The sequence below is a fragment of the Oreochromis aureus genome, linkage group 10 (genome assembly GCF_013358895.1).
Source record: "Oreochromis aureus strain Israel breed Guangdong linkage group 10, ZZ_aureus, whole genome shotgun sequence".
In the NCBI taxonomy this organism is placed as follows: Eukaryota; Metazoa; Chordata; class Actinopteri; order Cichliformes; family Cichlidae; genus Oreochromis; species Oreochromis aureus.
The window spans coordinates 29,459,655-29,471,828 of NC_052951.1; the positions used below are offsets into that span (position 1 = coordinate 29,459,655).

The 12,174-nt window shown below is 40.5% G+C and overlaps 1 protein-coding gene across 4 annotated transcripts in view; it reads right to left on the minus strand.

The window, feature by feature from the left end:
* clip2 (CAP-GLY domain containing linker protein 2) overlaps nt 1–12,174 on the minus strand; it is a 55,374-nt gene that overhangs the window by 20,865 nt on the left and 22,335 nt on the right. For 2 of the 4 annotated variants that reach the window (XM_039618649.1, XM_039618650.1), the window contains exons 4-9: nt 11,836–11,960; nt 9,333–9,546; nt 6,437–6,634; nt 4,836–4,939; nt 3,941–4,001; nt 1–51 (exon numbers count right to left, since the gene is read on the minus strand). In XM_039618649.1, the coding sequence (XP_039474583.1) occupies nt 1–51; nt 3,941–4,001; nt 4,836–4,939; nt 6,437–6,634; nt 9,333–9,546; nt 11,836–11,960 (753 nt within the window). Of the gene's footprint in view, nt 52–2,164; nt 2,270–3,940; nt 4,002–4,835; nt 4,940–6,436; nt 6,635–9,332; nt 9,547–11,835; nt 11,961–12,174 lie in introns of all 4 variants that reach the window. The other 2 variants (XM_039618652.1, XM_031750336.2) reach the window with 2 other exon arrangements.

Consider the following 12,174-nt stretch of genomic DNA (forward strand, 5'->3'; position numbering starts at 1 on the left):
CTTGGTTCTCTTACCCAACCTCAAGGACACCGCTTCATGAGTGCATCTTCCCTGTTGGCAGAAGCAGACCTTACTGCATATACGAATCCAAGCATTTCAAAGTGTTTTGTTATCTTTTGATGGCTGAAAATTGAAAGCACAAGCTTGCGCGGTTTGATTTGTGATACCGCGGTCTATTATTAAAGAGCCTGTCTACGTGGAGCGCAGCGCCGCATGTCAAAGTGGTGTAAAGGACGTCCTTCGTGGCGCCGACTAAAATGGGCGTCACCGCCTATGATTTGTCTTGAAAAATTCATCGAAGGGTCCGTAATGGATCCCGTAAATAATTTAGCGACTTCTCGTGTGTTACTAATTACATAACTGCTCAAAAATTGGTGCGGCGCCTGGGGAGATTCATCCTCCACAGCTTAAGTGGAAGGGTGCCGTTTCGACTGATACGTCCCGACATCTCAAAGTGCAGCAGGCGACAGATCTGAAAGCCAGCCTTTTGGTTTAAAGGGGGGGGGTGGAAAATCACCATTTAAATAAAAATTAATGGCAGCTAACTGCAACATTAGACACAAGAAAAGCTGAAGCAGCTGCAAGCCTCGGCTTTCTGATTACAAGCGATGGAATGAAGCAGAGGAAGGCCCAGATAAAGCCAGTCTGGTTAATGATTCTGATCATGTGTAATGTGAGGAGCACTATCATTTTAAGTAAATAACAAACTTCATATTCCCACTACTTTCCCATCTATTTCTATATAATAAAGCTGGTAATATTCCATAGATACATTATTGATTATAAACAAATCCCATGAAAAGACCAAAACCAGATCTACTCAGACTTTATTTATCCTGGGTTTGAGTTGAGGTGGGAGCTGATATAACAACCATGACTGACATAAACTGTGCTTTTTTCAGTTTGACTCACATTAAAAGGCTTGAAAAAATAGGTATGTTCCATGCATGTACTAGTCACGTTAAGAGAATGCAAACTAGAGACTACAGAAAACACCATCTGAAAAGTGAAGCCATTCTTTCCAGTGACCAGCAGGGGGCGCATGATCTGGTTGTTAGAAGAAGCCCAGATGTATAGACGTCTATGGGGAAAATGTCTGTACTTCTCACTTGACCTCTGACCTCAGTAAACACTTTTGTGCTGAGTTTAAGGTCTCAGGTGCTAGTTTGAAGTCATACTCAATAAAATATGACAGCTTTGTACAACACAGACCTCATTACAGTTGCAAAAGGAGGGAATCCATTGTGATTTATTGCATTGCAATTTATCACCATATGATGGTGCAATGACCCCCTTGATCATTACGTGCAGTTTCACTGATCAGGTTAGCACGCTGAGCCATCACTGAAGCAAAACTGTGTATGCACAGTGTAAGTACAGGGAGAAAAGTCAAACTTACCAGACTTTTTAAAGAGGATTTTACTGGATTTCACCGCTTATTAAATAGATCCCACTGAAAATTAAAGCGCTTAAAGCCATAAAGAAGGCGGCATGCCCACATGACAACAAGTGGGCTGCAATGGGAAAGGTTTGGACCATGTCACTGCAAAGAGGCCCTGCTTTTCATGGTTTTTTATATTTTTATAAATAAATTTTTATGTTAACCCCTAAAGCTAGTTCTTTTCCAGATTATAAAAGTACTTAACTATCTTTGTAAAATCAAACTATAAGTATGTTACCTGTTTTTAAAAGATTCAAGCCATCAGTGGAACCAAAAGTTTGGGCCTGTTTGTCTCTCTTCTGCTTGTTGGTTTTGGTCTTTTGTATGGGATTTGGACTGAACACCAGCCTAATCCATTAAACTACAACACTTCAATCAGCTCGCTACACTCATTACAAGTCTCAACCACAGATTTATGATTCGTATCAAATTATTCTGGTGAAGTTGTCCTCATATTCTATTCTGTGACTGTTGTGGAGTTCACACCTGTACCTGTTAGCGTGGGGGCCTATCCTCCTGCCCACAATACCTGTAGTGTACTCACATGGGGCCGGTATGCTGACACGTACTGACTGTAAGTATGTTTTGCATATCTCTAAACTACATTTGGACACAGACACAGGTGGGATATGTGAGTCATCATCAACAGAGAAGCAAACAGGTGCAGAAGCGCACGGGACAGTGGCCACAGGCAAAGGTTTGCTTGTGTTTTTGTTTTTTTACCCTCCGCTTCTCTAATTCTTTGTGGAGCGTCTCTGCTCTCGACTTTTCGAGGAGCAGGCTCTGCTCAAGCTGACGAATATGGGCATGTTCCAATTTCGTCTGAGTCTACGGGAAGAGACAAAGAGAGATATAAAGAAGAAAGAAAAGGGAGGCTGAAAGGAAAAAGAGACCCATACAGATCAAAGAAGGTGATCAAAACGGCTGACAGCTGATGATGAAAGGGCAGCTCTGCAGACGGCAGCAGGGTGCACAAGCTGAGGAGGAGATCTGAGGTTACGTTTCACTTTCACAGAAAGTGCAATTTGCAGTTAAGGACAACTTTGTGGTCACAGGTACATGACCAGAGAACACAAGAGTTGCAGCTGCAGATGGCTCACAGACACGTCAGTCTGAGCTGCTTAATGCATGATGTGCATTAAGCAGCGCAGACTGTGGAAACCATGAAAAAGCATTAAAACACATGGTCTGATTGCATTCATATACACTGTTTTATGTCTAACACTGTAAATAAACATGATCGGCATTAAGAGTCACATTTATGACTGTTAAACATCTGATTTCTTAGTTGAGGCTGAAATTTCATCCTATTGTTGTCAGCAAATCTTTTGAAAGAATGAAAGGCAAATATATTAAAAAACAAGTACTTTATCAAAAGAGTGGGGAAAAATACAACTTATCCCTGTGGGTTCCTCATCCTTTAACCAATTGATACAATAGTATTCATAGTTTCCTTATCCCTGTTACAGGAGATAACGTCTTAATTGCACTTTGAGCATGTCTAAGTCTATTAATGGTGACTGGCAAATAAACATGGCTTCCGCTCACTGTAGAAACTTTATGGTATTTTCTAAATGTGACAAGAAAGACCCACATAATTTTTGAAATGCGATCTGCATTTTTTTTTAAGAGATAAAATTGTTTGGAATAAAACTTTCAGTCCTGAAGTGAACAAATATGTTCACCTTTTTGAGCCTGTTATTATTATTAATATTATCATTATTATCATTATTATTATTATTATTATCCGATTACATATTTTTATTCTTGAACTCTATTAAACCATTTTGCACATAAATTTCTCTTATTTATCTTATTCTGCACCTTGGTTTAGCCTCTAAGTTTGTTTTCTGCCTGAGTCAAGCTGTTTTAGCTTCTCCTTACTCTAAGCCAGCTGTTCTCTGATTGGCTGTGCCTCACAAACAAAAGGTTTGAACAGCAACTGTGCTCAAAACAGCGGATATTAAGAATATCTGCTGTCTATGAAATTATACAGATACATGTGTAGGGAAAAAAAGCTGTATGAAGTCTGAGCTTTGGATTCGTTACATATACGCTAATCAAGTATCAAAGTATTTGACTAAAAACAACTCCTTTCTGTTTTACACAAAGCTTTTGTGTCTCGTGTTTTATATCAGTTTTAAAATATTGTATTTCTATGCTATAACCGCTCATGAGACATCAGCTGAGGAAATCCCGACCCGCACACCCTGTTCAACTAGAAACCCAGTCTGACGTCTCTGTATTTATTTAGCCACATATGTGGAATTCAGGAACTCTGCACATTATCACATCAAGGTTTATTTTATGCACCCAGATGCTTTTTTTCTTCCCTTTCCTCTTCCTTTCTGTCCCGATGTCCAGGATGTGCGTTACGCTGAGAGAGCTTTCAGGGTTGAAAACAGTCTCCTGTGACTAACATGGACGTGTAATATTACGGTGATTCACATTGTGAAGCATATACGCTTTTTTCATTCAGCTATTAATGCTGATAAATACCTCCAGGTCTCCTTTGGTGATGGATTCCTCTTCTACTCTGAACTGCAGGTCCTCCACTTTCCTGTAAAAGCATTATGGGAAATAAAGAAGGGACAATTAGCTGAGCAGTATTCAAGCCTCACACAGTGTCCAGGGAGCGACCCGCACTGCAGACAATCACAGCAGTTTGCAGAAGTCACAATTTCTGTCATATTGGTTGAGACGGACAATGAAACGTCTCCCGGGAAAAGTTCAAACATTCTAAGCAATTTGTTTTTATTTATATTTAAAAGGAAGCTAAGATTAGCCTGCATTTACCTGCTTTTTGTCCTCTGTGCACGTCACATGCATGTATGCATAATATCTGACTTTAGGAGCACAAACTGTTTTTGCTTGGTAACCTCAGGAAGCGAAGTCATTTCCTGAGCTTTCAGATATGGATCCAAACCCTAAACTTTCTGTCTCCGTGACAACGAGGAGTCCCACTTGGGGCTGGAAGCTTTGGGACAGTGTCGCCTCTATCCAAAGGAATCAAGAATAGATATTTAAAAACTGAATTTAAAAACTAAAACTAGATGCGTGTGGCTGCGTGTGGAGCTTTCTCCATATTGGATACAAAACTCAGTGGAGTTTCATAATCCACTTCCACTTAAGGCTAGTTTCTTTAAGGTGCTGGTTGGAGTGCCCCTCCCTGAGCCTGGTTCTGCCGGAGGTTTCTTCCTGTTAAAAGGGAGTTTTTCCTTCCCACTGTCGCCAAAGTGCTTGCTCAAAGGCAGTCATATGATTGTTTGGTCTTCTCTGTATGCATTATTGTAGGGTCTACCTTACAATATAAAGCGCCTTGGGGTGACTGTTGTTGTGATTTGGCGCTATATAAATAAAACTGAATGGAATTGAATGATGTGTGAGCGATTACCTTTTTTCTTCTTCGAGCTGATTGGCCAGTTCCAGTTTATCCTTCTGCGTGCTGGCCAGCATGGCTTTGACTTGTTGGAGAGCATTCTCGTTCTCTGTCACATACTGCAAACAGGAGACACAAATTTAATTTTTTCACAACGACAAAGGGTTTCCCTTTTCCACCCGTTCTCCGTCTCAAGTCGTCACATACAGACGCTCAGTCAGGACGCGCAGGTGTCACGTTGTAAAAGCCCCTTTAGCATCGTTTTTCACTGTGTGGGCAGCGCGAAGCGAGATGATGAGGGGTCGGTTTTGTGACCATTACTATGTGCGTAATTGTGGTCAGAGAAGCGGGCTGTAAATGGGAGACTGCCTTTAAAAGTGTGTGAAATGGTGATTTTTTTAAAAACCCAAACTATGCTTTTGTTTCCCATGAAATCAGCCAGACAGCAACATTAACATAAATACATTTTAAGTAAAATTCAAGTATAACCACCCCACCTGCCCCTTCTGACACAGACTATTGTAGGTTTTTGTTTCTCCAGTTGTAAAATAGCTATATATGAATGGACTGCATTTATATAGTGCTTTTCGAGACCCTCAAAGTGCTTTACAATTCCACTATTCATTCACTCTCACATTCACACTGGTGGAGGCAAGCTACAGTTGTAGCCACAGCTGCCCTGGGGCAGACTGACAGAAGCGAGGCTGCCATATCGCGCCATCGGCCCCTCTGACCACCACCAGTAGGCAGTAGGTGAAGTGTCTTACCCAAGGACACAACGACCAAGACAGACAGAGCTGGAGATTGAACCGGCAACCTTCCGGTTACAAGATGAGCTTCCCAACCCCCTGAACCACGGTCACCTAGAATATAACTACATTCCTTGTATTAAAATGGTTATAGTCTCTTTAGTTTTCTTTGTGTTGTGCAGTTTTTTCACATTTCTGCTTAATTTTTTAAATCCATGCCTCACAGTTTTACTTCCTGTCTTTATCTTCTGATCTGCTCCTTGTACCCCTCAATCAGCCCTAAACCTCAGTGTGCCGTGATGGAGGCCTAAAATCCTAGAATACATCTGGATACGAAAGAGGAAGAAATATTTGTTTCTGCAAATAAGTGTTTATCAACTGATTAAAAGCATTTATGTGATTTTTAGTTGTCAGTTATTTAAATTAGAAACTGCAGGAGTTTGTGTATCTTGTCACACTGCGCTAGGCTGTGAATTTAATTAAAGCTAGCCCTAAATATAATGACCACTAAACTGGCTCATATAACATCTGCGATCACACGTCGAACATGAACCACACCTGAAATTTGATTTAAATCTCTTAAATCACTTTGTCCACTTTGTTAGGCAGGAGGAGAGGAGGTGAGGAAAGAAACTGAGGATGCACAAGTGAAATAAGATGAGGATTTATCCTTGTGTTTCTACTTCTTGTTCTATGATTTTTTTCATATGTTTCCTTAAGTTATTAAAGTACTGTTTACCATTACTATTACTATTACTATTACTATTACATTTGCCAGTGTCCTGTATTTGGGCCTCTGTTTTCTAAGACATGACGTTGTGCCTGACCAAGTAAGTGTCGAGCTGAGTTTTCCCTACTTCCTCGTACCTGCATGTGCTGAGCCTTGAGGCCGCTCAGCTCTTTCTCCACCTCGCAGATGTGGCTCGTGGCCTTGGCCATCTCCGCCCGCTCCAAGTCCCTCTCGGCCAACAGCTGCTCGATGTGCTGCTGCTTCTCCTTCAGGGCTTCCTGCAGCGCGGTGGTGCCCGAGATCTTCCGTGCGTAGCGCGATGATGTCTCCGTCAGCTTTAAAGGCGAGGAGGAGGGGGACAAAGGAGATAAGACTTTAAGAAGAGGATGAAAGTGTGAACAGAAAGGAAATGCAGATTGGGTTTGATGCATTCAGAAACATCGTTTATCCTGTTAGCCGCACAGATCCCTCTAAGATCCAACAGAATCCAACATCTCGATGCTTCTGACATCAGACTTTCATCGTTTTCATCATCTGCTTTGTGATCACAGGAAATCAGCTGTCTGTGACATGACAGGTCTTTACCTTTTCATAATAAGTCATATTAAAAAAAATAACAGCAAACTTTAAACTTATTTTCTAAATTGTTAGCTACATAAGGCTTTAAAAAATATACATGTTGTTCTTCTCTGAGGAAATATCTGGCTGGTTGGGAATATCTGCAACAGGAAGACCAAAAACAACCATTTAATCACAGTGAATGGTGCAGTATTCTCTTTGGCCACTAGAGGATGCTCTTTGACAGGATTTCTGCCAGCCCTCTATACCTCATCTCATTTCAGCAGCATTTATGGAACTTTCTTTAATAACAACAAGCTAGATTGAAGCATTCTGCACATAAAACATTATATCTGCGCTTTTATGTGTAGACATTTTATATAAAAGGTGTCAGTCAGGCTCAATTTAATGTCATATACCTGTGTATTTGACAACCAGTAAGGTAACAAATTCATGCTTTTGTGTTGGCAACACTATTATGTAGCACATAAACTCACAGTAAGCTTCATACGTTCACAGTGAATCAGAGATCCTTGTGCAAATTTGTGCCCATAATTCACCATCCAAATTAAAAACGGTGCCTGCTGTCTAACCACTTAAGAAAATTAAAACTGTGCAGGATGAAGCATCTTTGGGAAAGACAATTTTGTGCTGTGCCATCAGACTGATCATTCACAAAGGTTCCATTGAGTGCTGCCAACAATTAAGGAAAGTAAAGGGTAGTGTTCTCCATCAGGACCTGGCCCAAACCCAGATGCTAAAATCGATGCGAGATACCCTGATGTCCCATTCATTTCAGTCAGTTGCCAGCTGTTGCTGAGGATATTAGTCTTAAAGACGCAGTGTATGAAACAAGATGTCTGACTTCACTTTCAGCTGCACAGTCAGACATTTAGAGTCAGCAGCGAAGTGAAAACATAAACCGCCTGGCAGATCAGCAAGTGTCAGTACAATAAACTACTTCATCATCCTCCTGTTTGAATCTGCGGCCACGATATTTCATTAGATTTAAAGACTTTCAGCTGCAACAGAATTATGAGCAACTAATAAACAGATCTTCCTAATCTTAATAATCATTCCTGTGAATTCTTTGGGGGGTTTTTGCAGTTAGGTCCGCAGGTTTTTGGACAATGACACGTTCAAAATATAGGGATGTTTTTAATATTTGGATAAAAATATTTTGCAGCTGAGAAGTGAGATGCTTTGCCAAGCCTAACAGGGTTATGGGTTTTACATGCATATACATATGAACCCTGTGGTTATGTTTACTTACTGACTTTTAAAGGGATCATTTTAGGGAATATTCTCATTTGCTTGCCTGCTAACACTTAGATGAGAAGATTTCTGCCACTCTCATGTCTGTATGGTAAAGATTACTCCATAGATAGCAGTCAGTTAGCTTAGCTCGGCTCAGGAATATGTAATTAGCCTGGATCTGTCCAAAGGTAACAAAACATTTGCCCACCTCCTCTAAACTCACTTGCTACAAGTTTTGTTTTGCTTAAAGTGGACCTGCAATACAAACTTGTGGTTTGTATTAGCTACTGTGCAATAGTTAAGGCTATTTCATTTTGTTGCCTCAATGAGGACAGTTATTTGAGTCAGCAGTGTAAGCCGAATTATAGCCAAAAATCAACAAATGGGATCATTCACTGAAGCATGCATTGATTAGGGTAAGTGTCAATACAGCAGCCCCCGACTGGCATTTTAGCAATACGCTTTCTCTCATCTATCTATCAATCAATCTAGAGATTTACATAACTATATCCATATATACTGTTACAATATTTCCAAACTGTTAAACATACGTGAATTAAACATGTTTCAAACAGCATGAGTATATAAATATAAATCCTCAACATAAGGTTTTCACCATTTTTTCTACTCTTGGCTCTGGCTGATGTCGGCTGGCAGGGATTTCCTTATATGGTCATTTCAGGAAGCGACAGCCCCACACACATGCAAAATATGATCATTTTTCAGCTCTGCAAGTTTTTAAATCTGAATTTTCACCTTAATAAATAAACCTGGTCTTTTTCTCGAGGAATCTTATTTTCTGGTGATGGCAGAGGCAGGTGACAGGCAAGAAGGGGGCAGTGAGAAGGAAGGGGCTTTCTAGACAAGTTTCCCTAAAAACAGAGAACCTAAAACAGCCAGTTTAAGATAAAAAAATGAATAAAAGTAATTTCTTTTACTGTAAATAAGATAAAGCTACTTGAATCTCAAAATAAACATGAAGCTGAAAATCAGCCGATTAGGTCCACTTTAAACTATAAAAGACAAGAGATCAGGACTGGCTGAGACCTCAAAGGAAGCTTAGAGACATGAGAGTGGTGTCGACCATCTTATCTAACTGTGAGAAAGAAAATAAGTGCATTTCCCCAAAATTTTAAACAATGCGTCACACACTGTATCACCCGCCCTCAAATCCACCCCCTCTAAGGGCGGATTTGAGGTGTGCTGCAGTCGTCTTACTAGTCCAGCACGGCTCGGACGTCCGCCTACAGAGGAGGCCACCGAGCTGACTGAACTGATGGAGGAACTGCTGGGGCTGTGGGCCAGAGAGGAAACTCCCATTGCCACCCGCTTGCTCTTCTTAGCCTTCGCCGGGCTGGTGGAGGGGAAGCCGATGCGGATCACTTTGTGGACCGGAGCAAACAAGCCAAACTTAGGGAGACACTGAAAGTATCTGCAGGAAGAGAAGAAGGGGAAGATGCAAGCGGTTGAGGATATTATTTAGAAGTCACAGAGCAGCTTTACAGTTATGTATCTGCAATAGGTTTTCAGTTTTTGAATATAAATAAGTTTATTAGGCACATGCATTTACATTTCTCAATGTAGAGAAGGGAATTTTTGATAAATAGTAACAATATTTGAATATATATTAATATTTGATATATTGGAAATTTGTCTTACAGCTCCTGCAACATCATTTAATTGGTTTGTGAATAAAAACAGAAATAAAATAATAAAATAAAGAGTCGGGAAGCCAGCTGCATCATACAGTACATCGTAACAACCTCCCAGGGTGAAAAATGAAGACGCATGAGTGACAAACACTGCAGTTCCTGAAGCGGCCACTTGAGGCTCAATCCAAAAGTGACTCATGTTAACATGGCCTCCCGTGTTTTAAGGTCCGCATCTATAGCAGAAATAAACACACTTAGTTATAGCCAGGTACCAGAAGCAGTTTTTTCTCTATAGCTAATTCCCCTACATGACAAGTACTGTGGTGTGAAAAAGTGTTTGCCCCCTTCCTGATTTCCTAGTGGCTTGCATATTTGTCACGCTTACATGTTTCAGATTATCAGATCATCATCATTTTAATATTAGACAAAGAGGGAATTTTTATATAATTACCCCTTTGCATTTCTTTAGTGTGTAAAGTTAAAAAAACAACATTTGAAGTGGCGCCAACTAGCTGTGAGCTAGGCCTCCGCTAACTTTAGTCAATCTAAAATATGTTTATGGTATTTTTATGAGATTATCTGTTCGAATTATAGATAATATGACCTGTTTCATGATTAACTGTACTGAAAGATAACAAACGGGTCTGGTTATTTAAATCCTAGTATTTTGTCTCTGTTACTGTTTTTACGCTAACTAGCCAGTAACTGCAGTTTGCTAACAAAACTAGCTAGAATTCGAGCTAAGCTAATAACTTCTTCTAGATTCCAAAAGCCGACATGGTGACAGCTGCAAAGTATCTGTTGGATTTCTTTGTCATATATAGAGGACAGTGAGTATATTTTCATTTACCTGCTCATTAACTAACAAGGAAAAGAACATTAAGTTACAGGAATGCAAAGACTTTTCTAACCTTTCTTAAAGTATCTCTAGCTAAGAATTTATAAGGCTTTAGGTTTTTTGTTCTTTCAGATGGAGAGCTGCCCTGCTGGCCTGTGTCGTTCCCTTGAGTGGAGCTGGTCTTCCTGGGTTTGAACTTCCACGCCTTTTGTGAATCCATTGTGACTGCATTTATGGACCTGCTGTGACTACGTTATTCTCTGCCAGTTCATTGCATCCACAATGGTGGTAACTTGTCTGCCTGAAGCCTTTTACCTCGTCCTTGAAAAGTGTATCCCTGAGGAGTCAGGAGCTCACAACCAGGCTCCCAGTGGATTCAGGGACCAGCCTGCGACTCACCCGCCCGCCCACTGGTACCCTGACCCAATCTCTTTTCTCCTGCATTCTCAAGTCAGACCTGTAAAAAAAAACCTCACCTGTAAGCTCTCCCTCTCTACAGACACCACCCGGATTCACCAGCAGTGTTCAGGACGCCCCCATTTCCTCACAGTCTGTCACTGCTCAACACTCACAAGCAAAACTTTATAGACTCTCAAATATTGGTCACAGTCTAATCTTATGGTCCAAAAATTATAAAATTCTGACAGAAATAAGCAACAAGACAAACACGCCTTTGTTGTGTTTTTATTTCATGCTGTTTTGTTATTTTCCCTTCTAACTAAAGTTTAATGGAACATGTAGTTTTGGTTTTATTGCCTCACTGTCCGTCTATATTTGATATTGGGTATAAAAGTATCATTGTATAATATTTATAACAAACTAATAACCTATTCAGAAAAATCTAGCATAGATCCAGAATGTGTGCTACTGGATCCTGAGTATCCTGAGTATCATTAAAAAAATGTGAGTTTTCCATTCTTGTTGCTTGGCTCTAAAATTCCACCAGCACTTCAAAATGCCTGGAACTACATTTCAAATGTTTTGAATCATTTCCCATGATTGAAAGAGGAATGATGTGTGCTATGTGGACTAAGCAAGAGTCTGAAAGAGTAAATATGAAGGATAAAAAACAGTCCAGAGCAGCTCTGAGCGAGAAGCTCGAACTGTTTCGTTGAAAAACAGATGAGACGGCTGAGCAGACGGATCCACATCCCTCCCCTTGATTTCCTTTTAGGGTAAGAAGAGAGCAGGAATTTGGGGAGCTTGAGGCATGCATAGTGTTTGTATATACCTTGTACCAGCTACTGCACCATCATTCTTCCCCAGAGGCTCATCCAGCTCGACCCCACACCATTCGCCCTTGGCGAAGTCTGTCTCCCCCATATAGCGTATGACTCCCATCTTCGAGCCTCCAACCTGACGACAACAACAAAGGGAAGAAATCAGTTACGCTTAAATACAAACAATTCAATAAAAAGTGTCAAATTGTTGAGTTTTACACTGTCTTTAACATTATTATCAAATCTGACTCTATGCAATTTCACACATCAGTTCCCATAATCCCTTTTGCTTCTGTAAGATAGAGACCGTTGCTACTGATGCGCTCTCCTTTCTATTAACTTATTTAAGA